This window comes from Salvia hispanica, chromosome 1 (genome assembly GCF_023119035.1).
Source record: "Salvia hispanica cultivar TCC Black 2014 chromosome 1, UniMelb_Shisp_WGS_1.0, whole genome shotgun sequence".
Lineage (NCBI taxonomy): Eukaryota > Viridiplantae > Streptophyta > Magnoliopsida > Lamiales > Lamiaceae > Salvia > Salvia hispanica.
This window is the reverse complement of record NC_062965.1, coordinates 32,563,507-32,590,705: the sequence shown is the minus strand read 5'-3', so window position 1 is coordinate 32,590,705 and position 27,199 is coordinate 32,563,507. Positions and strand designations below refer to the sequence as shown.

General features: G+C 32.0%; 3 protein-coding genes across 3 annotated transcripts; 1 reads left to right on the top strand and 2 right to left on the bottom strand.

Moving 5' to 3' along the window:
* Window positions 1-4,705: 4,705 nt before the first annotated feature.
* LOC125201411 (aquaporin PIP2-2-like) lies at window positions 4,706-6,344 on the bottom strand. Its single transcript, XM_048099502.1, has 4 exons — window positions 5,993-6,344; window positions 5,571-5,866; window positions 5,187-5,327; window positions 4,706-5,088 (listed from the first exon to the last, which is right to left on the bottom strand). Exons 1-4 carry the CDS (start codon window positions 6,282-6,284, stop codon window positions 4,975-4,977), a joined length of 843 nt encoding a protein of 280 aa, XP_047955459.1. The 5' UTR covers window positions 6,285-6,344; the 3' UTR covers window positions 4,706-4,974.
* A 3,845-nt stretch (window positions 6,345-10,189) lies between these two features.
* Window positions 10,190-10,785, top strand: LOC125202445. Its single transcript, XM_048100838.1, has one exon. It carries the CDS (start codon window positions 10,248-10,250, stop codon window positions 10,680-10,682), a length of 435 nt encoding a protein of 144 aa, XP_047956795.1. The 5' UTR covers window positions 10,190-10,247; the 3' UTR covers window positions 10,683-10,785.
* A 4,013-nt stretch (window positions 10,786-14,798) lies between these two features.
* On the bottom strand, window positions 14,799-17,982 carry LOC125201591 (auxin response factor 18-like). The gene is made up of 4 exons (XM_048099765.1): window positions 17,826-17,982; window positions 16,174-17,349; window positions 15,163-15,992; window positions 14,799-15,077 (listed from the first exon to the last, which is right to left on the bottom strand). Exons 2-4 carry the CDS (start codon window positions 17,284-17,286, stop codon window positions 15,008-15,010), a joined length of 2,013 nt encoding a protein of 670 aa, XP_047955722.1. The 5' UTR covers window positions 17,287-17,349; window positions 17,826-17,982; the 3' UTR covers window positions 14,799-15,007.
* Between the last annotated feature and the right edge of the window lie 9,217 nt (window positions 17,983-27,199).

Below are 27,199 nucleotides of genomic sequence, written 5' to 3'. Positions count from 1 at the left end.
AAATACTCAGCCCTGCATGTGTTTTCCTTATGTGCAGGTTGAACGGTGACGAGCGGTGGCGGGTGTTGAGCATGTTAACTAATTAGGATGGATGTCTTGAAACTTCAAGCGTAGTTGTGTCTTCATACATAACTACACTTTCTCTTGGTCGTTTTCCGCTGAATTCTCTTTGAAACACTTTAGTATTTTGGATATTTGTTTTCCATTTCGGTTTAGAGGCCTTTGATTTTCTTGTAGTTCTCATCTTGGAAACTATGTCATACTCTTGAGACTTTGATCGTAATTTATGATACCTCTCTCTTTCTTATTTAAGCTTCTAGGTTAAGTTGTTGATTTAAATGCTCTGATGTTTCCTTTAAATCTTTCGGTCAACTCTTTAAATGAAACTCTAGCCTATGTTGAATTCTTTAAGTTCGTTTTGGTAGCAGTCGCCTCATTTATTGTACCCTAGGAAGGCGGGCTGTTACAACTGCAAGCAAGAAATAGCTTTTCATTTAGTTAGAAGACAAAGGCTATGTTTAGCTAGACAATCCATCATCTAAGAAAAACTATGTTTAGCTAGACAATCAATCATCTAAGAAAAGGCTATGTTTAGCTAGACATTCTACCTCATCTATTTGATGGAAGACAGAGAGAAAATCACTGCATTTTGACACATTCTTTGCTAATGTCTGATGAGCAGGGGTGTTGGCCAATCTCTGACTTTCTTCTCTTCTTTTTTTTCTCAACAAAATTTCATTTCCCTTCTATTCACATTTATGAAGCATAAACAGTCCCAAATACATGCATACATAAAATTAACAATCAGTTACACATAACATCAAGAAAATAAAGCATAAATTTGGCATAATTACCAACCAATTTCAATCCAATAACCTGCAGAGTCATTTCTAGCACGTTGAACATGCTCGGAAAGTGCATAATTTCTTTTAAATTCCGACCACTTGGGTCATGTGAAAGTGCTCAGAATTTTCCTAGCACATATTGGTGCTAGGAAATTTGTGCTAGCTAAACAATATTTTTTTTGTTAGTGAAACCTTATTTGAGCATTCACTATTTACACTCTTGTAACAATTGCGAGTGATAATAAAATAATTGGTTAATATAGACTCACTTGTGACAATTGCGAATTGTAAAATAAACATTGTTTTAACAAACAAGATTTAAAATTTATAAAATAAAATAGAATAATAGATCAAAAATTACGATAATTACGATTTAGATGGTAACTTTCTCATTTTATTTATTCTAAATGTTATTTTTAAATTGCTAATCGTATATCCTAAATTATTGTGAATTTAACTCGATTTTTTGTAATATCATAACATAATTAAGACTCAATCTTTACTAGTTGCTGCAAATTATACTAAATGAATTTAAATTTAATGGTCGCAACACGGAGGACTTGAACATCATCAGATATTTGCCTCGGATATTAATCACTCTACCATTTGGCCAACTCACACACACAGCATTTCAAATATTGTGTTATTTTTTCAAAGATCGTGTAATGTTTCGTAATTAATTTGGATATATTTACTTCATTGAATTAAGTAAACTTTTGAAATTTTCACATTGAGTAATATTTTGAGGCCACAATCTCATTCAAACTCTAGTTATTATGAAAAAAAAAATCTAAAAAAAAGTTATTGAATTTCTTTAAATTATAAAATCACTAAAAATTTGACTGTTAATAAAGTCACATAAACGGATAGGATAATCATAGCATCACTTTGGTCTTTGGTGCTGGTGAACTAATAGAAATAACACAGAAAGTACAAAAACAAAAATCATCCATAATATACTATATCCAAGAGTAAGACATAGCAGTTAGTTTGAGTTTCTCAACCATGATCCCACTTAATTGGTTCCTTCCCTCCAACTTAATTAATAATATAACCACAATCAAGTTCAACATAACCTGAATTGTGATCAACCACCAAGTTTAAAGAGCCACTTCTTTTCTCAATATCTCATTGAAGATTGAGAGGGTATCTATTATTACAGAACATAGATTCAGGATTCTAAATTAGTATATTTAGTTAAACAAGACAAGAAAAGTTGAAACAAAATGAAGAGATGAGCAAAAAGCATGCATGGCTCCACACATGCCATTCACGACAGCCTTCCGCCTAGGGAAGGAGGCCGCAAATGGCATACAAGGAGCCAGGCACGCGCAACACAACACAACACATACCTGGTACCTCTGGAAAACCAAAAAAAAAGCCCCTTATAGATGGAACTACCCAATTGGCCTATCATATATTTATAGGAAGTCAAGACACAATCAGTTTGCAATCAGCCAACGACAAAGGAAGTAGCTATGCTTATAGTTGGGAAATGGACAGTGTGTAAATAGTAATATATTGAGATTGACTTCACCTGAAAACTAAGCATCATTTACTTTTTTTGCTCTGTCAGACTCAGGTATGAAGGGGGCTCATCTCTTCATGGACTCATAAGGATTACGACTTGAGCGTACGCAATTAGTTAAGAAAGCACACACACATATTGTCATAATTAATGACAATCAATGTTGGTACTTGGGGTGATTAAGAGAGTACACAACCATTGACCATGGTTAGTTGAACCATAACCATGTGATGCTGGTGCCTAATTAGCAGGATTAGGTTTTTTTGATATATTGTTAAAAATGAGTATCTATGGAGTAATCTTAGAAAGAAACGTTTAATTTGTAAATTTTGATATACATATATAATTAACAATCTTACTTATTTCAATTTATGAGAATAGTATACATGGGACATGTATAGTAAAAGCAGCCGCCTTATCAGAATCTTGTGTTTAATTTGAGAGGTAATCTATGGTTATGGTATGAATATGGGTGGATATTTGGTAGAGAGAGCCATGCACATTTATAGTGGTAGCTGCATTGCCCCCTCTAAGTTATAGGTAACGCCCATTCTATAGTTATTTATTTTCCTTCAAGGATTTTGAGATGGAAGTTCGAAATGACGAGTGATATTAAAAGTTTGAGATATATGAACTTAATTTTTATGCTGTTTAATATTTATTGATTGGTACGATACTACCTACAATTGCCAATAAAGACTGTGCTATATAAATGATCATCGAATATTCATGGTATAAGTATAACAAGTATTTATATTTTGACAAAATTATACTCCGTATTTAAGAAAAAGGTATTCAATGGCATGTTTATAACATTAGGTTACTACAAATACAAGTGTTTAAAAAGGGAGAGAAAAGGATGTTGCGTGTTTAAAAGTAGGAGAGATTAATAAAGTAAGAAAGGAGAAAGATAATTGAGTATTTTAAATATTTCCTAAATAAGAAAGGGGTCATTTTGGTTGGGACGGACGAAAAAGGAAAGTGAGTCATCTTCGGTGGGACGGAGGGAGTACTATTTGAGAATTAATTATTAAATTATACTCCATTTGTCCCAAGATAAGCGACTCGCTTCCTTTTCGCACTTGTTTCAAAAAAATAATATAAAATAGTTGAAGTGAAGAAAAAGTAAAGTAAGAATTATGTAGAGAAAACTCTGCTCTACATAATTCTCTCTCTTGCTTTACTCTCTCCACTCTAACTATTTTATATCATTTTTCCAAAACAAGGGCAAAAAAGAAGCGAGTCGCTTATCTTGGAACGGAGGGAATACTACTCCATCCGTCCCGACTAAGATGACACATTTCTTGGCCGGCATGAAATTTTAGAAGTTATTTGTTAAAGTGTTTAATTGGAGAGAGAAAATATGAGTATAAGTATTAAAATAGAGAGAGGGAAAGATGAATAATATAATAGGAGTGAGAAAAAGTTGTTGGATGTATTAATTGGAAAGAGAAAGTTTCCAAAAAATGAAATGTATCATGTTGGGACAATTTAGAAAGGAAAACGTATCATCTTAAGTGAGACATAGAACGTATATTTCTAAACATGTATCACGTAGTACTACTAGTCCTCGGAGAAGAAACTAGTTTCATAGACCCAGCTGTATTTCAAAGCCGCTATTTCTAGTCTAGGGAATAACGGTCAAATTTCATTAAACTCATATTTACTTTCATTAGCTACAAAATCGAGCTTGAATCAATTGTTTTGAAATTTTGAGATCAATTCACTGATCATAATGAGTGCTATAATATATAACTCGAAATTTAAATTTATATAATAATGAAATTTATAGATTCAACCTTAATAACGTTCACTTTCCAAAGTTGACATGTTTCCTCACATGTAAATTTTATTCGAATTATGAATTAAAATATACTCCCTTCGTTCCACTTTAATTGATACATTTTTAAAAAATATTTCACTCTAAATAACACATTTCTTATAAATATTATTTATTCTACTTTATTCTCTTCATTTAACTCAATAAAATAAAATTGCATAAAATTTTGTGACGATTAAGAAATGTTCTATTTAGAGTGTGACAGACGTGGTAATATGTTACATTCCAAATTATATTGAGCTGGCTACATGGCTTATAATCTCTATGGATAGCATTCAAAGTACTACTACAAGTAGTTAAGAAGCTAATTTAATTGGGTTTTTAACTAATAGTTTGGGTGAGGCCCGATGCTTAATCAGGCCTTAATACAGCCGATCGAAGGCAATCAAATTCGGGCCTCTCATATTTATTGGGCCAGCCTGGACTGACATAATTTTCATAATCTATCACCACAATTTCGTTTTATTTAAACAACAAATATAGCAAACAATATAAACACAAGAAGTGCTTCATAAAATTTAAACATTAAATTGAGGGTAGTGCACTTACAACAACGTCACACTTGGATGCTCCAGGCAGCGAAATCAAGAATCAAAAGGAGAAGGCCCGAAATAGAACGAAAAAGAAAACAGTAGAGAAAAAAATCATCATTCGGGCCATTAAAACCACGGCCCGTTTGACGATATCACACTAATAATTTACAATTGCTCCAATCGATCTTGAATTATAAATCCTTATTCGAAGTCCCACAAAAGTTATTTTTAATAAGAACTCTTGAATGATCCAAAAGATTTTGAAGATCCGGCCCGAAGAACGAACTGATGGTAGATTGCAGCTATGGCTGCTCCCACGAAGGGCCCAACCCAGAATATCCACTGCAAGAATTGATTGAAAATAGTATATGATCAGTTTCTTTTTTTTAACAAATTCAAGATATAATTTAATAATTAAAAATTAATATATTTACACATACTTGATCATCCCAAGCTTTGTCTTTGCCATAGATGACAGCGGCTCCGAAACTACGGGCCGGGTTGATGCCCGTACCCGTGATTGGGATGGTCGCTAAGTGAACCATAAACACCGCAAATCCAATAGGAAGTGGCGCCAAAACCTATAATTAAGATTTAAAATAAGTTTAATTGATACAAGTTAAAGAGATCGTGACACGAATTTTAATATAATTAATAAATTAAAAAATAAATAGGAAAACAAAAATTAAAATATTGTTAGAAGAATGCTTAAACATATAGAGACTAATTTTGGTGAACAATCTAAAATAAAATAACTATGTCTATTTTTCGTATCAGAAAGAATATGCTACTAGATGACAAAGTTTAATGGTACGATGTCTCACCGGAACATGGGAGTCCCTAGCATTCCTCTTAGGATCAGTGGCGGCGAAGACGGTGTAGACGAGAACAAATGTTCCAATGATCTCAGCCGCGACCCCGGTGCCCGTGCTGTACCCATCGGCCAGCTCATTAGCACCGCCACCATATCTCACGTAGTAGGCCTTCTGGAACGCCTTCACCAGCCCACACCCACACACCGCACCTAAGCATTGCGCCACCATGTACAACACCGCCCGAACCAACGACACCTTCCGGGCCAGCAATAGCCCAAATGTCACCGCCGGGTTAATGTGACCACCTACATACATATTCGCCACGCCGAAAAAATTAATTTTATAAATCAAAACTTTAAAATTTTAAATTTTTAAAAAAAATAAAATGCTCGAGATAAACAGATAGATAGATAGATAGATAGATAGATGACCGGAAATGCCGGCGGTGCAGTAAACGAGGATGAAGATCATGCCGCCGAAGGCCCAGGCGATGCCGAGGATCCCGACGCCGCCGCACTGGTCGGCGGCGCTCTGGCTCTTGTAGCCGATGACGGTGAGGACGGTGACGTAGAGGAACAAGAGGGTTGCGACGAATTCGGCGATGATGGCTCTGTAAAAGGACCATTTTCCGAGCTCCTCCGCGTCGATCAGCGGCGCCGGTGGAGGATCATGGTAGTCCTTTCCGCCGCCGTGTTCAGCTCCCACCTCAATGTCCTTGCCCATTTCAGTTTTCTTATAAATTGTTTTGATTTTGTGTTGCTTTTGTGTGAGCGATGATGATTTGTGGGTTGGAATTGGAGTGGTATTTATATATGAAGTCGGAGAAATTAATTATTGATAGGAGTAGTAATTAATTTGATTGTGTATTGCCGCCCCTAAAGAAATTAGCTTCCATCTTTTCTATTTTCATAATCTATTCGACCCTACCTTTAACCGCCCTAAGTGGCAAGTGGGCAACTATTTTCCAATAATTGTGAGTTTTATCATATTACCACGGTACATTTACAAAATTAGTTTTAAAGATTATCATGAATTTTAATAAAATAAGAGATGGTTATTGGAGAAAAATAATTGAAATATTATTAGTGAAAAAATAAACTTTATTGGCAAGTTTAAAATATCATGAAATATCATGAATAATTGCATAGCTGGTATGTTAAATAGGACATAAACATGCATTAAAATTCATTTAAAATAAATACTAATATTGTCTCTGCCCGTGAAAAAGAATTATGATTATTCAATTTGTTAATCACGTATTGACAAATAATTCAAAGAATAAAATTACAAACCGACCATGCATCAATTGATTATCAAATTGCCAACTCAAGCCTAGTGCGCCGCCACCGCATCATATCTCAACCCATCGATAACCAATAATTTGTGTTAATTTAACTAATTAAATAATTAATTATAATCTAAATTAGGGATGTATTAAGATGACAATCCTCTTTATTGTAACACCGTGACACAACGTATATAGCAATATTATAAACGTCACACAGCAATCTATAGATTGCTATAGATTGCTGTATAGCGTGTTGGATATTGCTGGCCGAGAAAAATTGTTGTATAGTGTGTAAAATATTGTTGGCCATGTTTTTTAGGTTTTTTTTTTGCCACGTGGCAGCTTATTAATCGTCCACATGTGTAAATGATTGGCTAGGGATGGTGGTATGATATTATTTTAAAAGGTGGTGACACCCTAACACTCTCATCTATATTATGCACACGTTAAGCAAATGGCTTGTTTGAAATTAATTAATTGTTAATAATATTATAGGCACAGGGATGTGATCAAATGAAAACTCTAAATGTTGTACAAACTCAAAACTATGATCTGGACCATTAGAAAATGTCAACAGATCACAAAAAAGCATCAACAGGAAAATGTCAACAAAATTTCAACGGTAGTCAATGATTGTTGTTGTGTTGATACTGTGTTGATACTGTGTTAACATTAAAATCTTGAAATTTTACACTGTGTTGATATGGGGAGTGTTATATTGCTAACTCATAATTTAATTGCTAACTACAAGTAAATAATAACCATTAGATATTCAAATTAAGGGGTTAGATCATTAATCTCTAAATGTCAATACGATCAATGAAAAACGTCAATAAGGCCATAGGAAATATATAAATTTGTATTTTATCACTACCCTATCCGCAGATTCACGAAATTTTGTAGCTCTTTATTGTCGACCTTTAAACAAAGTCAAGACAAATTTTCATATATTTAATTTCTTGGCTATTAAACTTCATCGCGTCAATGTCAATGAGATGGCGGTCTCTTATTACAAACTCTTTTGTTCTAAATTCTAATGTATATTTTGGTTGTGGATTAGGTTACTTGGTCGGTAATATAATATATTGCCTATTAAATCATCACATACTTTCTTTTCTTATCTTGTTTTCCCTTCGTCACTTTTGAGTTAAAGAATTCATCAATTATTTGTGTATCGGTTGATAATACAACTCACAAATACTGGATGGTTTAAGACTTATAATTTATTAATGATTAAATTTATAAAATATTGAATAACTTATCGAATTTGATTGCATAGTTAATCCATGTCACGACGAATGACAGAAACTTGATATATAAATTTATATGGAGATGCTTAATTTAGCATTATCTAAAGAAATATATTATGAGTGTGAAATAATTTTGGAAGCATCTTACATTATTATAAATAATTAATCACGACCATAACATAAAACTTGTATCAAAATTAATACTACACGTTAGATTGTATTAATTAAATGCGTTGTATAAGTTATTAATGCGTCAATTTTATCAGATTAATTCATAATTTGAACATTGATTAAGTATGCATTCATTTACTTATTTTCATTTTTCAGTTCATTAAAATTGAGAGCCAAATACATTTTTTCCTCAATAATAATATTATCGTTCACTACTAATGATTAATTTTCTGATTTTCAGTTTATCGTGTCATTTTTTCTTTATACTTGCATTAGAAAAATACAATTGAATAGTTTGAAGTCACGGGTTCAAACCCCGCTACCCACTGGGAGACTTTCGACCTTAATCGGCAAGTCCGATCGAGCAGTATTAATCGAATTTCCCCAAAAGACGGATTCGGAACACTCGTCGTTAAACAAAAAAAGGTAAGCAAAAACATAATGTAAACGTAGTGGAGGGAGTAGTAACTAGTAAGTTAGTAACCAATCCGTCTTTCCAAATTCAGCCCAAGATTAATAATTTCTTTTGTAATATAACCAAGTGTGTATTATTTTGATCATGGATTACATTATTTGGTTATAAAACTATTGTGGCCCAGAGACTTCAGGGCTGGTAGAAAAATGATTGGGCCAATCCCCAATAGCTCTGGGCTATTGAAATAGTTTTATAATGCCTAGCTTAAACAGTAAGCCTAATAAGAATTCGACGAGTAATCTTCTCAGCCCTTTTAAATGTCGTAATTCCAATCATCATATTTTTTCGTTGGACTTGGACAATATCTATACGTATTTATTGAAATTTATGGTTTACACAAACATTTAATTTGATTAGTGATTTCTGTGTTCTATCAAATGAAAATTTATACATCGTACTATAAAAGAAGTATTTATATATCCTCTCATATTTATCCCAATTTTATGGTAAAATTAGAACAACACTGCAAAGTTGATAATATATGAAATATAAATTAAAAAAAAAACCAGATTCTGAAATGAAAATTTATACAACAACAATTATTTTTAAAATTATCATGGTATACTTTTAATTCCACCTAATTCATGCGTGTCAGCTTCGTATGATTGGTTGAATTTTGACAACATTCTTACGTTTGTTCCCTGTTGTTTGAAATCGATGGGGGCGAATTTCGTATTCCATCAAGACTTTTTCGAGATCTCTATTTTATATAGTTTTTGTTTTTTGCAGATAATATACGAAATCATTTTTATATTTGCAAGAAGGGATGAAATTGTTAAGTAATAGTAGTACCAATGAACGAAGAAGTCAGCGTGCTGTGCTGGAACTGAGTATACAAGTAGTAGATATTTGTCCTCAAGTAATATAATTATTAAAAAAATCTAAATCGTTTTAACTTTTATATTTTAATCATAATACTTTAAATATTTTCTACACCACAATCAATCAAGAACCACTAAAAAAAAACTTAGTGCAGTATTTTTTAGTGACACAAGAACTGAGACGCAATTATTAGCGTTTGAATTTTTTTTAAAATAACGATAATTTAGAACGCAAAAGAAAGCGTCCCTAAATTAAAGGTAAATTATCTTAATCTTTTGCTTTAAGGACATTTTCATAGTTTCATTTGTGTCATTTAATTTTATTTGGGACACTAATAATAAGGATAATTTGTTGAGTATTGACGGTATAATTAAACATACAAATTAGCGTCCTTAATAACATTAAAAAGTGTCATATCCGATTTTTTTTTCACTTTATCCGATTGTTTGCTGTTGTAGCGAACCTAAATAATTGAGTCATACTCTATCCCATTAATCTTATCTCTCAATCCAAAGCTACTTATGATAGCAATAAACATAATGATAAATCTTATCTCATCATAATTAAAAAATGAAGTAAAATAAAGCGAAGATAACCCCACTCCCATTATAAATCTCATCAACCAAACCCTCACTCTCTCCCTTCTCTCTCTCTCCAATCTCTCTTAGCAAAGAAATGCAATGGCCGCAAGAAACAGCCACCGCTACCTCAGCTTCGCCACCGCCACAATAGCTCCAGCGCCCACCGAGGATCATCTCGAATTCGAGGAATCCGAGGTTTGGAGCAGCATCGTTTTCGCTGAACCAAAAAAGCAAGCGCGTCGTAGGCCATCGCGAAAGCCCTTGAAGCTGAAGAACCACGACGTCGATCGTATGGCTAGATCGCTGCCCGTGAACGTACCGGACTGGTCGAAGATCCTCGGCGGTGAGTGGAAGCCACGCGACGAGTATGAGGAGGAGGAAGAGGAAAATGAGCGAATGCCCCCTCATGAGTATTTGGCGCGGGTTAGAGGAGCTTCTTTGTCGGTGCATGAAGGTGAAGGGAGGACGCTCAAGGGCAGGGATTTGAGTAGGGTTAGAAATGCCATTTGGAAAAAAATTGGCTTTGAAGATTAAACAATTTGTTAATTAGCTAGCTTAGTTTAGCTAATTGGAGTTTTTTGTGGTTTAAGGATTGATATAGATTAATATAATCGATTAGATTGTTTTGTGTTGGTAACATCCACAATCATTCATTGTAATTACATTAAAATTGACTTAAACTATAGAAAATACTTCTAGTATTTTCTATTTCCTTGGGTCTAGTATTTTATATGGTTTAAATTGTCAGAAAAATTCTAAATGTATCATTAGTGTAGCATTAGTAAAAAATGATAGAATTATTTGTGTAGAAAATTCTAAAACATGTATATATGTTGCACCAATCGTATCTATACATATATAAAAGGCGAGTTTTAGCGATGAAATTGAATAGTTATAAAATATGTCATAATCAAGGTTTAGATAAATATACGTGGTGTTAAATTTCGGCAGTTACAGTTATAATATATTTATATACATTATGAAAAAAATTAAATTGTAATCAATGTGTGTTTGTTGTTGATCATGTAGTGGAGATCGAAAGCATTCTTATGGATATGTGTTTTGTGTTCAAATTTTATTTTCAAAACTTATTTAATTGTATGAGTATACATTTGTGAGTTTAGAACTTATAATCATATTGTTTCCCATTTTAAAATGCTGAACCCATGTTTTAAATTAGTACAAGGAGAAGAAAATGAATTGGATCGTGCATCGCACGGGTGTGACACTAGTATAATGACAATGTCCATATTAGATTTAAATTTTAATTTGTTACCCGTATCATAAAAGTTTTGTAACCTTAAATGGTGGACTATTAAAGCAAATTAATTAGTAATGTATCAAATCGTGAGACTTTAATTAAATTAAATGCGCATTAAAAACTTTGGAGATAATCATTTATACTGATTTGCATATATACTTGTGTTAAGTGTCAAAATTTTATTTTGTTATTGGAATTATTGTTGCTGCGAACTGGGTGGTTATTATTGTTCTTGTTTTTACGGTTTTAGAAAAAGTGGGCAATTAAATAACGAAAAAATAACCTTTGCCTTTTCTTTGTTATTTGGAGATTGGAGAGAGTGAAAGCTGGACCTTTTTTTATTTATTGAGAAGGAAAAGCAGCATTATTAGGACAAAATTAGTTGGTTTTGTTATTGCATCGGTAGGTAAGAAAACAAGTGGACAAGCTAGTGACAGTGATGCTTATCGAACCTTATTACTCGTTATGTCAACATTTTGTAGTCATTTATTTTCGGTTGTTATAATTGCTTGTGATTAAATATTATGAAGTTGACTAAAAATTTGATCATACTTAAAATTTTTTATAGGAGTATTTTTGTTGAAATTTTCTAGTAAATTTTGATTGTTTTCAAATTAATAAACGAAAATTATATTAGTCTTACATTAGATGCATATTTATTTCAGAATAAATTGTGTTATATAATCTATTTATGATTAAAGCTATTAAATATTGATTAAAACTAAGGCGTTGTCATACCTTATTGATTACATAGTACTATACACTATCAAATATTGATTATAACTATTAATTTTTGCTATTTAAATAATTTTTATAATTAAAAAATTTTATTGATATTTAAAAATTAAAATTTAAAATTTTGTAAAATTAAATCTAATATTGAAATGAAGAAACAAAGTGAAGGATGACAAAAGGGAAAAAGGATGATAAATTTAAAATAATATCAAAGTTAGTACATAACTAAAATAATATCAGATTTAAAATGTTAAAAGTGTAAAAAGACCAAATTGTCCAAACCCCCCAAAATAATATCAAAGGGTATTTTCGTACCAAAAAAAGCCAAAAGGACCAATTTCGAGATAAACCCTTAGTCCAGGGACTACTGGCGATATTTTTAAAGTCCAGGGACTATGAGCGAGATAAACCCATAATCCAGGGACCATTTTTGTAGTTCACTCTTTATTTTATGTTTCAAATTTTGGATAAACATAATATGATTGATTAGACTGGGTTATTCAATACAAATAATAAGCAATTTTTTTTTATTGATTTTAGGGTTGTAACAATAAATTAATTAAACTATCTTATTATAGGAAATATTGTCCTCAAATAATATTAGACAATAATAATCTATATGGTTTTAATGTTGGAAATCTCTACATCTGCTTACATAAAGATCCGGTTGCACACTTCCATAGTTGGACGAGGGTCGTGTTTTTCAAATTTGATAAATGGTGTTCCTTTTATTTTTGCTGTTTTGTTGAACTACTCCTTATCCTTTCTAGGAACATCATATTTAGAAAGAAAATCAATGGATCAAATTAAATTAAATTTGATTTAGCCCAACAATAAATGGGCCTGAAAATAGGTCCCAACATACAAATTTGAGTCTCGAGCAAGCCCAAATCATGAATCATATGGCAAAATCTGGCAACAATAATGTTATGAAAATCAATAAGCTTACTACTCAATAGAAGCACCTTGCAGTGAAGGACTCTATTCTTTTTATATGCAGAACCCTAAAAAGTCTTGTAACTAGATTTAATAAAGTTGAGATCGATGAATCCAAAAGTATAGCACTATAACATTAGCAAATGAGATGCATTATATGTTAACGTTTCAAATTTATAACTTACTATCAATTGATCCATACTGACATACATGTACAAAATTAATGGAAAAAATGGATCTTTAATGTGGTATGGTATCATCAATTGTGTGTTTAGTTTAGAATATTTACGTACTCTCGAGGGTTAATTTACTCAATTTATAATTGAGATTTTAGTATACATGTGTAGAGGCACACAGGATTCTGCATGGAGAATACCGAAGTAGTATATGCATGAATGATTCTCGATCATGTTAATTACTTAATTTTCATGAAAATCAAGTTCCAATGTTAAATTCGTGTATGACGATACCTAAACATATTTCACAAAATTGCAAATTAAAATAAAAAATGTTACAGATCCCGATTATGCGTTGGGAGAAACTATGGCAGCAATTTTGGAATGCATATGCAGAAAACAATTGTACTAATAAAGGCTTTCCCTAATAAAACAAAACTTTGGAAATAGTAGTTGAGTTTGTCTCCTTCTATTCTCTTCTATTCATGGTCTTATATTAATTTCAGTGCCATAAATTCACATAATATACTACTCCATGTAATTTGTTTTGGTTATGTATACCTACTTCCACAGCCCCTCTACTGATTTAGCAACAGATGCAGTTTATGCTTTACTCATATTATTCTTTTAAAAATGATTAACAATTATTGAAACTCTTAAAGCGAGCTTATTGATAAGAAATTATTTTGGTATGGTAGACTATATTAGAGTTATATAACTAAAAATAATCTAAAGTGTACGTTCTTATCATGTTTTGTTTATCAATCTTCTTGATCTACCATTTACAATTTGTTAATTTTGTATTTCTAGCGTCACTTATTAAGACTTTGGTTGTAAAAGTAGGGGACGAAATCTAGTCTATGTTTTTATTGGGAAGTACCACAATTACAAAAGTTTGAACAAATGAAAGAAACTCATGTATTTAAAAAATGAGTTTAGTTGATAAACAACTCAGAAGAAGCATGGAAATTGGGATTAAATATTGATTAATATAGTCATTAGCAAGACTTGCGGCGGTTGAACCGGGAAATATCGAAAAAGTCTAGGTTTAGTTACGACTTGTGTTTCTTTACATATAATTTTATACTCCATTTCCTTTCCTTCATTAGTTCATTTTTCTTACCCACACGCATGCCTTGTTTTTTTCCTTTTAAATAATCACTTCCTTCCACCTCGTTTTCATATATCATAATCCACACTTCTAGACTATGTATCTCCATACACATTCATAGTATATTCTTCTCCTACAATTATACCAAACTTTACCCACTAAACTCCAATAGATTAAAAATATTTTGTTTTACAATTAATTTCCATTTATGACTCTTTTGTTGCATTAGCCTATATACAAAATCTCTTATTCCAACTTGAAAAATTAGTCTATAATGACTGTCACAACTCACACGGAAAAAAAAAAAGAAATTAAATCGAAAAAATTACTAACCACATCCTTCCAATTTAATTTTCATAATTACCAAAACTAGAATATTTGTGTCTATTTTTCACTCGTGGCTAGCTCAATTTACACAGTAACTCCTTAGATACAAAATAAATCACGAGATAAATAGCTCAAGAAACAAGTTTGAAGTTACAAAGGGTCATCTTTCAAGAATTGCCTTAGGCAAGCAAACACTAGAAAAAAGAATCCAATAAACACAAGCAGAAAACAAACCCATTCACACTTTTCTAAAGAATAAGCTCAACATATAACTGAACTAACAATACGTGTAATAAATCTGCTTCAAAAATCTCTATACTTCTACACTATCACTGCTAGAATCAGCTACAACTCTCAACCTTCTTGCTGTTTTAGAGAATTTGCTGCAACATCATCAAACATAGTAGATTTTAGAGTGTATAGACATAGATGCATTAATGAAATTCACAAAATAATTATCAGCTTTACCTAAATGGTTCTTCACCAAGTTGCCTCACTGCACCTGTGTCATCAAGATAGTGGATGTGCTTTGCAATCTCCGTGATTTCGACGCGAAACATGCTTGCCAGTTTCATGTGCAGTTCCTCATACGATCCAAGCAACGAAAGATTCAATGTCCGGCCCACGTCTTCAGATTCCATGAAAACTTTGCAGTGATCGGTCGATGACCGTTCATGTGCATCGTTCCTATTAGGAAAAAAACCGGATTCATCCGATCTATTCACAGTACGACGAGTGGAAACAGTGTCACTGGAGCAGGTTACAGAAATCTTCTTCGCCGTGTGTATTTCTTGACCAAAAAGCACAAATGGGACTTCCTTCCGATTTTGAGACTTGGTTGATCCTTGAATTGAAGTTGTTCCCATGGTCAAAAGACAAGATATGTTGTCATCGTTGCTCGGTTCAGAGACAACGGGGTTGGAGGGCCGGATAGGTATAGAGGCTCTGTCAAGAGGCCGATGAAAATCAGGTGGACATGGACCTGATCGTAGTTTGCTGAAATGGAGGTCGGATAATGTTATACCGTATTGACCATGCCTGGCTCCCTGCATGCCAGCAGGAGCGTTATCTGTGAGACAACCGAAGGGGTAGCTTGACCCGAGAGGGTGGCTGCCGGTGAAGGCCGGCAATGGAAGATGTCCGTCAAGAGGAAAATCAGGAGGATGTGGTAATCTTAGCTTCTTATGGGGAGAAGAGAAAGGGGATAGATGGATGTTAGGAAGATTTGATACTAATTCGATTGACCAAGGATTAACGCGTTTCACGTTTTGAAGCAGATCTGGTTCGTCCCACCTCACCTACAACGATACACCTCCATTATCAAACAAGCTTAATATATGGATTATAACACAGACCATACAATCTCATCAAGAACTCAATCACATTATTTCATATCAAAAGTCTGAAAAGCTACTTTTACCACATAACTCACAATTTGAAAACAGAAATCACAACAAGATTGAGTTCAATGAGTCAAACCTGTAGAAGCCTCCAAGGGGAATCGGGCCATCGAGCAGGATCAGCAACCATCGCGGATGATATGGTTCCCATGAACCAACTTATGCGAGAAGAATCCTCTGTCTCAAAGGCCATCTTGAACCGCATCCCCGAGCACCAATGAATTTGAAGGGCCGCCTTCACAAGAGACGTCATCACACAGAACTCGGGATTGGTAGCTCGGGGATAGTAAATCACTTCAAAGGGCTTTCCATTGGCACCCAGCGTTGCTGCTTCGATAACATCTTCTGTTTTCACTCTTCTCCCCTTGCTTACCAAACTCCCATTGTTGTTCCCACCGCCATTTCGACTCAACTTGCCCTCATCCTCTTTAAAGAACATAGAAAAGCCTCCATATGGCAAAGCACGACCGCCACCACCAGGATTCCACTGTGATGGCACTTCAGGTCCGCCACCAATCCCGTTCTTGGCACGCCTGATCCCAACACAAAGGTCACCGTTCTCTGCCCTAAGGAACACGATTGAATCCCCTGCCACGAGCTTCTTTTGGTTCACAAACGTGCTCCACCCCGTTGTCAAGAGATGGCGCCTGGGCGTCCCCCTGTAGATATGCCTAAAATTCCAAACCTCCCCGTGCACATCCTTGACCAGAATGGTCTGCACCGGAGGATCAGCAGTGTAATCCAAACGAGGGAAGATCGTCTCTGCACAATACCTAGGCACCGAGAAGCCTCCACCGTTGTTGGCATCAGACTGCGTCAAAGTCTTGGCAAACGAGGAAGGCTTATCTTGACTCTCAGTGCCATTAACCTCAGCAGCACCATCCTTATCGAGATCAACCTCGTTCCCTTCAACCGGGACCAATCTAATCTTGGCGAAAACCTCGTCCGTATCAGGATCAGCCATGAACTTAACTGCAGACACCCTACAAGATACATAGGCAGGCAACCTCGGACAATTCCTAAGATCAAGATTGCCCGAAACGTGCTCGAAATGGCCTTGAGGAAAGTAGAACACATTCGAATTCACCGGTGGCATTTGCACCATGCTACCGGCGCAGGCGTGCCACAGCTGAGAATCCAAACATTTCTCACTCTCTTTGCTTCTCTCCTTAGAGTCCATAAATGTAATCATCTCAAGTAAACAACGTTGTATCAAGATTCAACCTTCCTCTCAAAACTTTCAGACACAACTTGGCTACAAAATTTGAATGAATTAATCAATCAACAGTACATCAATCACTCCCAACAACAGAGAGAAAAAAAAAACACGGTTTCTCAATTAAAAGCTCAACATGAAAATCAAATTCCTAAATTTCGAAAATTGAACATTAATTGTCAAGAAAATGACCAAAATCTCATTTTCATCAAATTTTGACCACTGCTAATCTTGTTTTCTGCTAAGAATTCTATGTACCGGCAAAGAACTAATGACTTATTAGACCACAATAAATACCATTTCCAAGACAAAAAATTGACTAGCATTTACACACGAACCCAACACTATTCCAATGGGAAAAAATGAAATCTTTGAACATTTTTTTCCACCCCCTCCTCCAAATTCACACCATAAAGCAATGAATTCAAGCTAAAAACAAAATCAAACAGAAAGGGAGAACAATTGTTCAGATGAATTGGGAAAATTAAAAGCAAAGAGATGAAATTGATGAGAACCCGTTGATTTTCTTCTACTTGAGCTTCCTCTTCATTTCTCCCGTACTTACACTCAACTCCAATCGCATATATCCTTCTCTCTCTCATCTCTAGATATTTATATATGTAAATGTTTGACAACAGAAAGAAAGAGTCTTTAAGCCGACTTACTGTTTTTTTTTGGCTTATTGTTACTATTTCATAGCACGATAATCGGCTAAGGAATTTACTTTGTGATATTTGAGGTAGAGTATACTCTTTATGAAGACAAAAATAATAAAGAAATATTTCTGACCTTCTTTATCGGATCTGAAGAAACTTCTGATGCACCTTTAGATTCCACCATTAAACAAACTTACCACTTTTTTAATTACTAGTATCTTATTGTAGTATTTCATGTTTTGGTTGTGTAATAAATTGCACGTGTAAGGCACCCACAACGGGGTATATGTTTCAAAGATGAAAAGACGAGTTGGGTATTGCAAACGTTTCTATTTTATTATTTTTTTAATGTCTGGTTCTGGTATATGGCTATTCATCTGTTACTAATTCATTATTTAATATGTGTATATTGGTTTTAATTTTAATCCATAAATAGAAATATGCATCATGATGTATTTTTCAGATTTATTAAATGTGATATGTGAAAATAATGATATACTAGTATATTTTTTATTTTAATTATATGCATCATGATGTATTTTTCAGAATTATTAAATGTGATATGTGAAAATAATGATATACTAGTATATGTGCCTCAGCTGGATGGATGCGTCTTTGATGTAATTAAATAAAAAGCTTTGAAGCTCCCTCTTTTATGAGACAATATAGTTCATTTGGTGGTATTGTCACAAATTGAGAGATTGAGAAGAGACTTTTAGGGCATCCGCATCGCATCTCGCGGTCCCTATCTCGTCTCGCAGCATCGAGACGGCGATGCTGCATGCATCTCGTCTCGAAGAGACGAGCCGTCTCGTCGCGTGACGCGTCCCGAAGAGGCCGGCCTCGAACTGGCGAGACACGCGCCTTAGCGACGTGGCGTGCTCCGGTTCGTGCGTGACGCCCACTCGCCGGCCGGCGAGTGGGCGTCGTTTATATCCGTTTAAAATGTTTTTTTTTGTTTTTTTTAAAAGAATAGGAAAATTCGAAAATAAAATAAATTAAAATATTATAATTTTTAATTTTTATATTTTTCAATGTTGTAATAAATATTAAAAATTAAAAAATTAAAATTAAAAATACTCCATAGGATTTCAATTATGTATTTTTCGTATTTTCGGATGTTGTAATTTTTGTGGTTTTTAATGATTTAATGAATTATTAGTATTAATTTAATATTTCAATGAAATATTAATTGAATTTGTTGAAATTAAAAATAAAAAATGAAATTGAATGAATAGTTAAAGGATGAGATGGTTAAGAGATGGAGGGATGCAGATGTTGTCTCTTAGTTAAAAGATGAGGCGAAAAGTACAGTGGGGTCCATGAATAGTGAAGAGATGAGACGGTTAAGAGACGGATAAGAGACAGGGATGCGGATGGCCTTACTGTGAAAGCTAGGTTCGTGGATTAAAGGAAGATACCTAGAGTTCCCTTTCGTAACAGAGCAAATATATGGAGAGTTGAGTCGGATTAGAAGATAGACTGATATCATATCAAATATAAGAGTGTCTTATGCGGGCAATCAAAGACCACGAAAGAGGTGCCTTATTCACGTTTGCTTAGTGGTTTTGTTGCTTTCTTTATATTTTTTGTCTAGCGTTAGTAGCTAGTACTCTCTCCGTTCCAAAGAAGATGTCCCATTCCTTGGGCACCACGGGATTTTATGCAACTTTCGTTTGTGTGTTAAGTGGGGATAGTAAAGTAAGAGAGATGAAATAAAATAAAGATAAAGTTGTTTCTAATTTTAGTAATGAATCGTCTTGATTGAGATAAACCAAAAAAAAATGAGTCACTTCGATGGGACATGGGACGGAGGGAGTACTAGTTTTTCTTAATCTTGACAGGATTTTACCCTTATTGTGGTAGTATTGTTGGACTCTTATTTACCTTTTTTTGTTTGATCTTTTATTTTATCAAAGAAAAAGTGATACTCATATTTAATTATTAATAAATGAAAACAAAATAAAAAATTCTTTTCATATTGATTATATCGAAAAAATATAGTAGTATGTGCAAATTAGTCACTGTAACTCATTTAAATTTGTAAGAAAGATATTTGAACATAGAAACAAAGTTCAATATTTTTCTGATATTAGAATTAAGTACTACTGTATTAATTTCTTAACTACCTATTTACGATATTTTTTCGTTCATTATCATAAGGGGTAATTGTGTAAAATGGAAATTAAATTAGATTAGGTGAATCTTTCATTTTCAAAAGTTATTTTAAATTACAAAATTATCCACATGTTTATATGTACAATTATGTAAAATTATCAATATTTCCGTAATGTACGTAGTATCAAATACTTATGAAAGTATATTGTCTTGTTATAAGTCAATGTTTTATTAGTGGGCTAAGTATTTACATTAAAGTAAAAAAGCAATGAATGATTAAAAAAATTACATTTATTAACTCTTACAATGGATGAAGGTATCAGAAGTAATAATTAGATGAACAAAATGAATTATACATTATTCATAGCTCAAGAATAATGTAGGAATAGTGATTTTGGTAATTTAATTATTAGCATTATTTTTCGTATAGAATTCTTCGATAACTTCATTTTGAGATTGATGGCGATGCAACAGAGTTATAAACTCAGACATAGTTCAATGGGACTAAAGTCGAGACACACTTGTTAAATAACAAATGCTACCATTTTATAAAATAACGCACTAGGGAAGTAGTACTAACAAGCAATACTATTTTATAAAAGAGTGAATTATATAAATGGTACTCTCTCTGTTTCTTTATAGTTGAGGCAGAACTTTTCAGCACAGAGTTTTAGAAATGAATGTTTGTTGTGTTAAATAAATAGATAATAAAATAAAAGAGAGGAAAAGGTAGAGAGAATAAAGTATGAAGTGAATAAAGTAGAGAGAATAAAGTAAGAGAGAGTAAAATAAGAAAGAGAAAAAAGTTAATATATATGGAAATGACTCAACTATGAAGAACCTTCCCGAAATGGAAAAATGACTCAACTATAAAGAAACGGAGAGAGTACCTAATTTTTTACTTTCGCACATAAATGGTACCTGATCTTTATCTTATATCGTTTTTTTATCTATAAATCACATTTTTAGTATCTGATGCAATTTTTACCCCAAAATACCCTTTAAACAAATTCAATTTTCTATTTATGTCATAAAGGATATTTTGGGCATTGACAAAACTAGTACCAAAAGTGATATTATAATATCTTCTCTCATTCTCCTCACTCTTTATACTATTATTATTAATCAACATTAATATTATTATTTTGATATTATAAATTAATAATTAATTTATTTTTTAATATCATTTAGATATACTTAATCATAATTATAGTTATAACTATAATTATATTTAATTATTATAATAATATTATTGTTATAATAGTAAAAGTTAGTATTAATTAATAAATAATAAATATTATTATTTTATATTAAATTAATAATTAATCAATTTTGTACTAATCAAAATTTAAAATTGTGAATTGTATTCATAACGATAAAGAGTTGAATATTTTTAGCTAGGTGTTTCAAGTTTCAACCCTAAAATGAGTATAAATAATTTAATTAAAAATATTCAAATTGATTTAATTATTTTAAATAATTAATTTAATTAGGTGTTTTGTTATTGATTTATATTATGAATGCAATTAGATGTATGTATAAAACACTAAAAAGAAAGAAGAAAAAGAAGAGAAAAGAAAAAAGAAAAAAAGAGGAAACATAAACTAAGGAGAAAAAAGAAAGATGAAAGGAAGATAAAATACTAAAAAGAAAGAAGAATAAACTAAAGAAGAAAAAAGAACTAAGAAAGGAAGAAAAAAAAATCACATATTTGGTTCTATTTAATTGAAATTTCCAAAAATATCCTTCGTAACAAAAAAATCACATATTGGGTTCATAGGGTTATTTTTGTCATGGGGTACCAAAAACTATATAAAATAAAGATCATGTACCATTTATGTGCGAATGTGAAAGATCAGGTACCATTTATGTAGTTCACTCTTTATTAAAATAACGCACTAAGAAAGTAGTACTAACAATCTAAGGGTGTGTTTGAATTGAAGTTTATCTTTAATTTAGATAAAAACACAATAATTTTGTAGAAATGCTTATATTTGTTGGAATTAATTTCATAGGAATTTCTAAACCAAGCAAAAGTCTTTGAGATTTGCAGAACTGGGAATTTTACGGATTTTCTCTGTTAATACTCTTATTTTATCTCATTTTATGGACTGAAAAATCTCCATCAATATTATTTGTAGAAAATTGATTAAACTGCAATATTGATTTCGATTGATAGAAAATTAGTAACATTTGATTCTGAATGTCATAAAATAACACTACCTTCGCCCTAAGAGTCAATTTTTTCATTTCGATCCCTCCCATAATAGCAGTAGTATAATTTACTTTTACTTATATCACATTTCACAAACTGATTTCACTCATATTTTATTGTAAAACTAATAGGTGTATATATAATTGGGATTCACATTTTATTGTAAACCTAATAGGAGTACATATAATTGGGACTCATAGTCCACTAACTTATTCAACCCAATTTTATTTATATTTCTTAAAATTTATGCATACACGGGAGCACGGGAGGTAATAGGAAATATGGCAAGTATTTTAATGAGTATAGTTAGATGTCACTTAGATAGGGAAAACCTATGTAAAATATGGGTTGTCATAAAACTAAGTGAAAAATATCAATTAAAATTTAGTAATCAATTTAATCTATGAACACTATAAAAAAATTGTTATGTTACTTGAATTTCAATAAATAACATTTGTCATTTTTCATATAAATAATACTTCGTATATCTTTAAAAAACAAATGTTTTTTATATACTCCTTTCATCCCACTCTAATTAAGTGATACATTTTTGTTTTTGGGATGTCTCACTCTAAATAACACATTTCTAAATATGGAAATATCTCTTTCTCTACTTTTTTTATCTCTTACTTTATTCTCTCACCTTTACTCCCAAAACAATACTATATAAATTTACATGCCGAATTAGAAATGTTTCACTTAGAGTGGAACAGAGAGAGTATAGTACTTTGTTTAGTTTATCTTTTTCACATGTAAATTTATCATAAATTTTCTTTAAACCAAGATATGCGAAATCATTACGGAATTTTCAATTACTTCTGATATATAGTTAATTAAACTAAACTCAATACTACCCAGGTTTTTGACTCAATATTGTTGACTAGTAAAACATTTTTACCCTCTACTCATTTAATTGGGTACGTAATCAAACCATATTTAACCAAACAGTTAGTAAATGCACAATCAATTGATTATTAAATTGTGTGTGGATGTAATGTTCATAGATGAAAACAGTACAGTACTACTCTCATTAATTTAAGTTTGGTTGTCACTGAGTTTAACTTTATTTATTAATGTGTAACAAATTGTCCCACGCCGTGTTAAATGATCTACCGGGAGCTACTTTTATTAATAAACTCACTTTATTTTATTATTTTTGAGTAAAACTAAAAAAAATATTTCATTAGAGGTCTCTGGAGTCTGGACAATGACTTCATTTCATTAGAGGTATTTTTGAACATTTTTACCCTTTTAAGACTATTTTTAGTTTTTAGTAGATATTTTGGTGTTTATATTATATTTATCTCTCATCCATTCTTATTTCTTAGTCTTCGTATTTTCTTCTTTTCTTTATTTAATTTCTTATTCATCTCTTACATTCTCCATTCAATCTCAATATATTTAAATTTAACAATAAATATTCAATAAACACATCAAATATATGATAATAACAAAATTTTTAATTATATATATACATTAAAAATAAACTAAAATATAAGTAAATATTTTGTTTATGAGCGTTTTAATAAGATTTATAATTATGCAGATAAAAATAATTTTTTTCATTATTTTTAATAGCTTATTTAAATATGAACACCATTCTTAAGAAGCGTCTTAGATAAATTTTTTTCTTACAATATTTACATTGGTTTCCAAAAACATATTCCTATAAAAAATTAGAAAAAATAAATTATTACTAACTCCGTCAACCAAATATTTTCTATATTTACACACTGTATAAATAACAAGTAATATCTTTAAAAAAGACACATAATGGACTAAATTATTCGAAATAATTATAAGGCATGAAACTATGGTCTTCACGTTATTATTATGTTGCATACTACTGCCACTAACACTAAAGCAGCACTCACAGCTCCCCCAATAAAAAAAATTCAATTTATATATGTGAACAAAATGCATTGATACTACAAAATCATAGTTTTTGCAATGGAATTAATTAGTGATAATTAATAAAGTGGTATATTCTGATTGAATAATATGTTAGCAACATAACAATCATATACTCCTATAAAATAAGAATATATTAGTATTATACTATTATATAATACATTTCAAATATCTCATTAATTATTTTAATACTCTAATTTAATAATTTATATATAATAAAAATTAATTATTGTATAATAGTACATCATGATTAGTATTTATAACCAAAAAAATTAATTTTAATAAATGATGGAATATATTATAATTAAAAAAAATATTTTAACAGAAAAATTAACTATAAAAATATTATAAATCCTAGCATGGGTTAGTGAATCTTAGTTTATCAATACATTCTATTAAAATAAAAAATAAATTAGTTTAACTTGTTATTATCAATACATTAAAAAAGTACATAAAATGCGTGGTTTGATGATTAAAAAAAAAACAATGTAGTAATGAGGTGGACCTATTTTCGCCTAACCTCCTTACAATCATAAAATGAATTAAATTAGGAAGACAAAAATTAATAAAAAGTAATGGGACATTAGAATATGAGTTAACGTAGAGAATGGGCCATATGAAATGTTGGTTGGTTTCGTCCCTCCATTTATAGTACCACTATTTGTGGGTGCGTAATGTAATGTGTAGTGTTCTTACACACACTACACCTACTCATGCGCCCACACGCCTTAGCATCGCACATGCCTCACTAATTTGACATACTATTATTTTTCACATACTTTCACCTTTTTATTCAAATACTTATTCCATATTCTATTGGAGAATAAATATATTTGTGATTGTGATATTTCATTTGCCCGTAAATGATCTTGTGATGTCATTATATGTGGGCGAAACTTGAAAAATAATTTACTCATGTGTGCATGTGTATATATAACTTTTTTATTCAAAATCCCCGAGCCAAGTGAAGCGAGCTGTAGAGTACAGGCAGAAATAACACAAAACCAAAACAATAATAATGTTATGGGCAAACTCATCCCACATCGGGGGCCTGGGAGAAGTTGGAAGAAGTATATAATCATATCCAAAAACAGTTTGAGGCTTTTTAGGAGTGACCCAAAAACAAATCCGTGCGGGCTTAACCCAAAGCGGACAATATTAAACATCTATTGCAATCGACAATCCGAACAAGTGGAGTCTGAGAAAAGTTGGAAGGTGTCCAACAAGCAAACAAAAACAACACACCAAAACTATTTCTAAAGTACACCATAAACTCCGAAACATTAAAATTGCACACGAACTCATTCCAAAGAAACTGCTTTTAATGTGCAGTGTAGCCACTAATAGCACCCACATCATTCGTCGTCGGTGCCGTGGAGAAGGGAAAATTCAAATACCAACTTCTTATCCATATACCAAATAAATCTTTTCATTTTCAAGTTCCACTTTTGTTCATAACTTTCAAAGTTACTTCATACCTAATATTACAAAATGACCACTAAGTTACACTCCATAAAACAAAGATGATATATATCCCTTGTCCCCATAGAATCTCCAGACACTTATCAGTTACTCCTCATGGGTATTTTGCGCGACCATCCGAATGGTTCCACGATTATCGAAGTACAAATCCAAAATTGTTAATGGAAAGACTTTCTAACTGATGCTCATCAGAAATTTGATCATCGCTCTATCATCATCACTGATGTACTAAACATCCTCAAGGATGCGCAAGAGAAATAAAGTAAAAGAAAGAAAAGTTGCGACGGATGGAGTATATTTTATCTCTCTTCATTTTCTATAATTCTTGAATTCTCACTTGATCATTATGTCTTGAATTTCTACTTCTCAAGGATGGGTAACTTCATCAAATCTCTAATCTCATGATTTGTTCGAGCTTGAGATTATATGATTTACTCTAAAAATTGAGGTCCAGGTTAATTTTTCAATTCCCATTTATATACCGATCTAAAGCACGTGGACAAAATGGAAATTGGACCAATATCGACGTACTAAAAAGTGAGCTTAATTAGATTTGATCAAAGTGATCAAAATGGGGAATTCTTCATTTAGGAATTACGACCGTATCAAACTTCAATTGCCTAGTTATAATCATAATTCGAGTATAATCGTGTACGGCACTAGCAATGAAATTTGTAGAATGTGAATTTTATAGAAATTTTTTATTTTAAATTGTGGTCTGAAGTACAGGAATAAATAGCATTCAATTATGCCTGCAAAGATTTGCAAAGATGTACCAAATTCCAATTAATTCAAAGGTGCACCTAAGTTTCATTGAGGCCTTCCTATGAAATTAAATGATTTATCTAAAGCAACAAAATAAATGCCAATGAAATTTATATGGGACATGGGGTCTTATAGTTTTACATCCACGTCCTATTTACAATTAACTTTGAATTGTGCGCAGAGAACAATAAAAAGGAAATTTAAAACTTATTCTCTTCAATAATCACCAAACTAGGAAAATAAAATGATTCAGGCCAGGAACAAATTTAGGCATTTATATGTAAATAAACAATAAATAATGTATTTATTTGTCATATTAAGTGTTGCATTTATAAGAACACAAGATGTATAAGTCTAATGCACATGAAACAAGTTAAACAGAAAGAAGAGGTGGGGCTGGAAAAAATTTAAGTGCAACTAATTTTGTAGATATAAAACACCACTTAATTAATTCTAGTTAAAAACTTATGGTGATCACCACCCAACTTTTCGGCAACTATAATATGGCCTCTTAGTCCCACTCCCACCCATTAATTTCTCAAAATGGACCTTTGATTATTGCCATCAATTTATTTTATCCCATTCATATGAACAAGACGTTGCAAATAAAATTCCCACATCCAGAAATTATAGTAACTTTTTGTTCATATAGTTAGAAATAAAATTTATTGTTTTTTAGTTCTGTTTATTAAGGGCGTGAAATATATACTCTACTAGTTAACTCTCACCCTAGATTCTCATG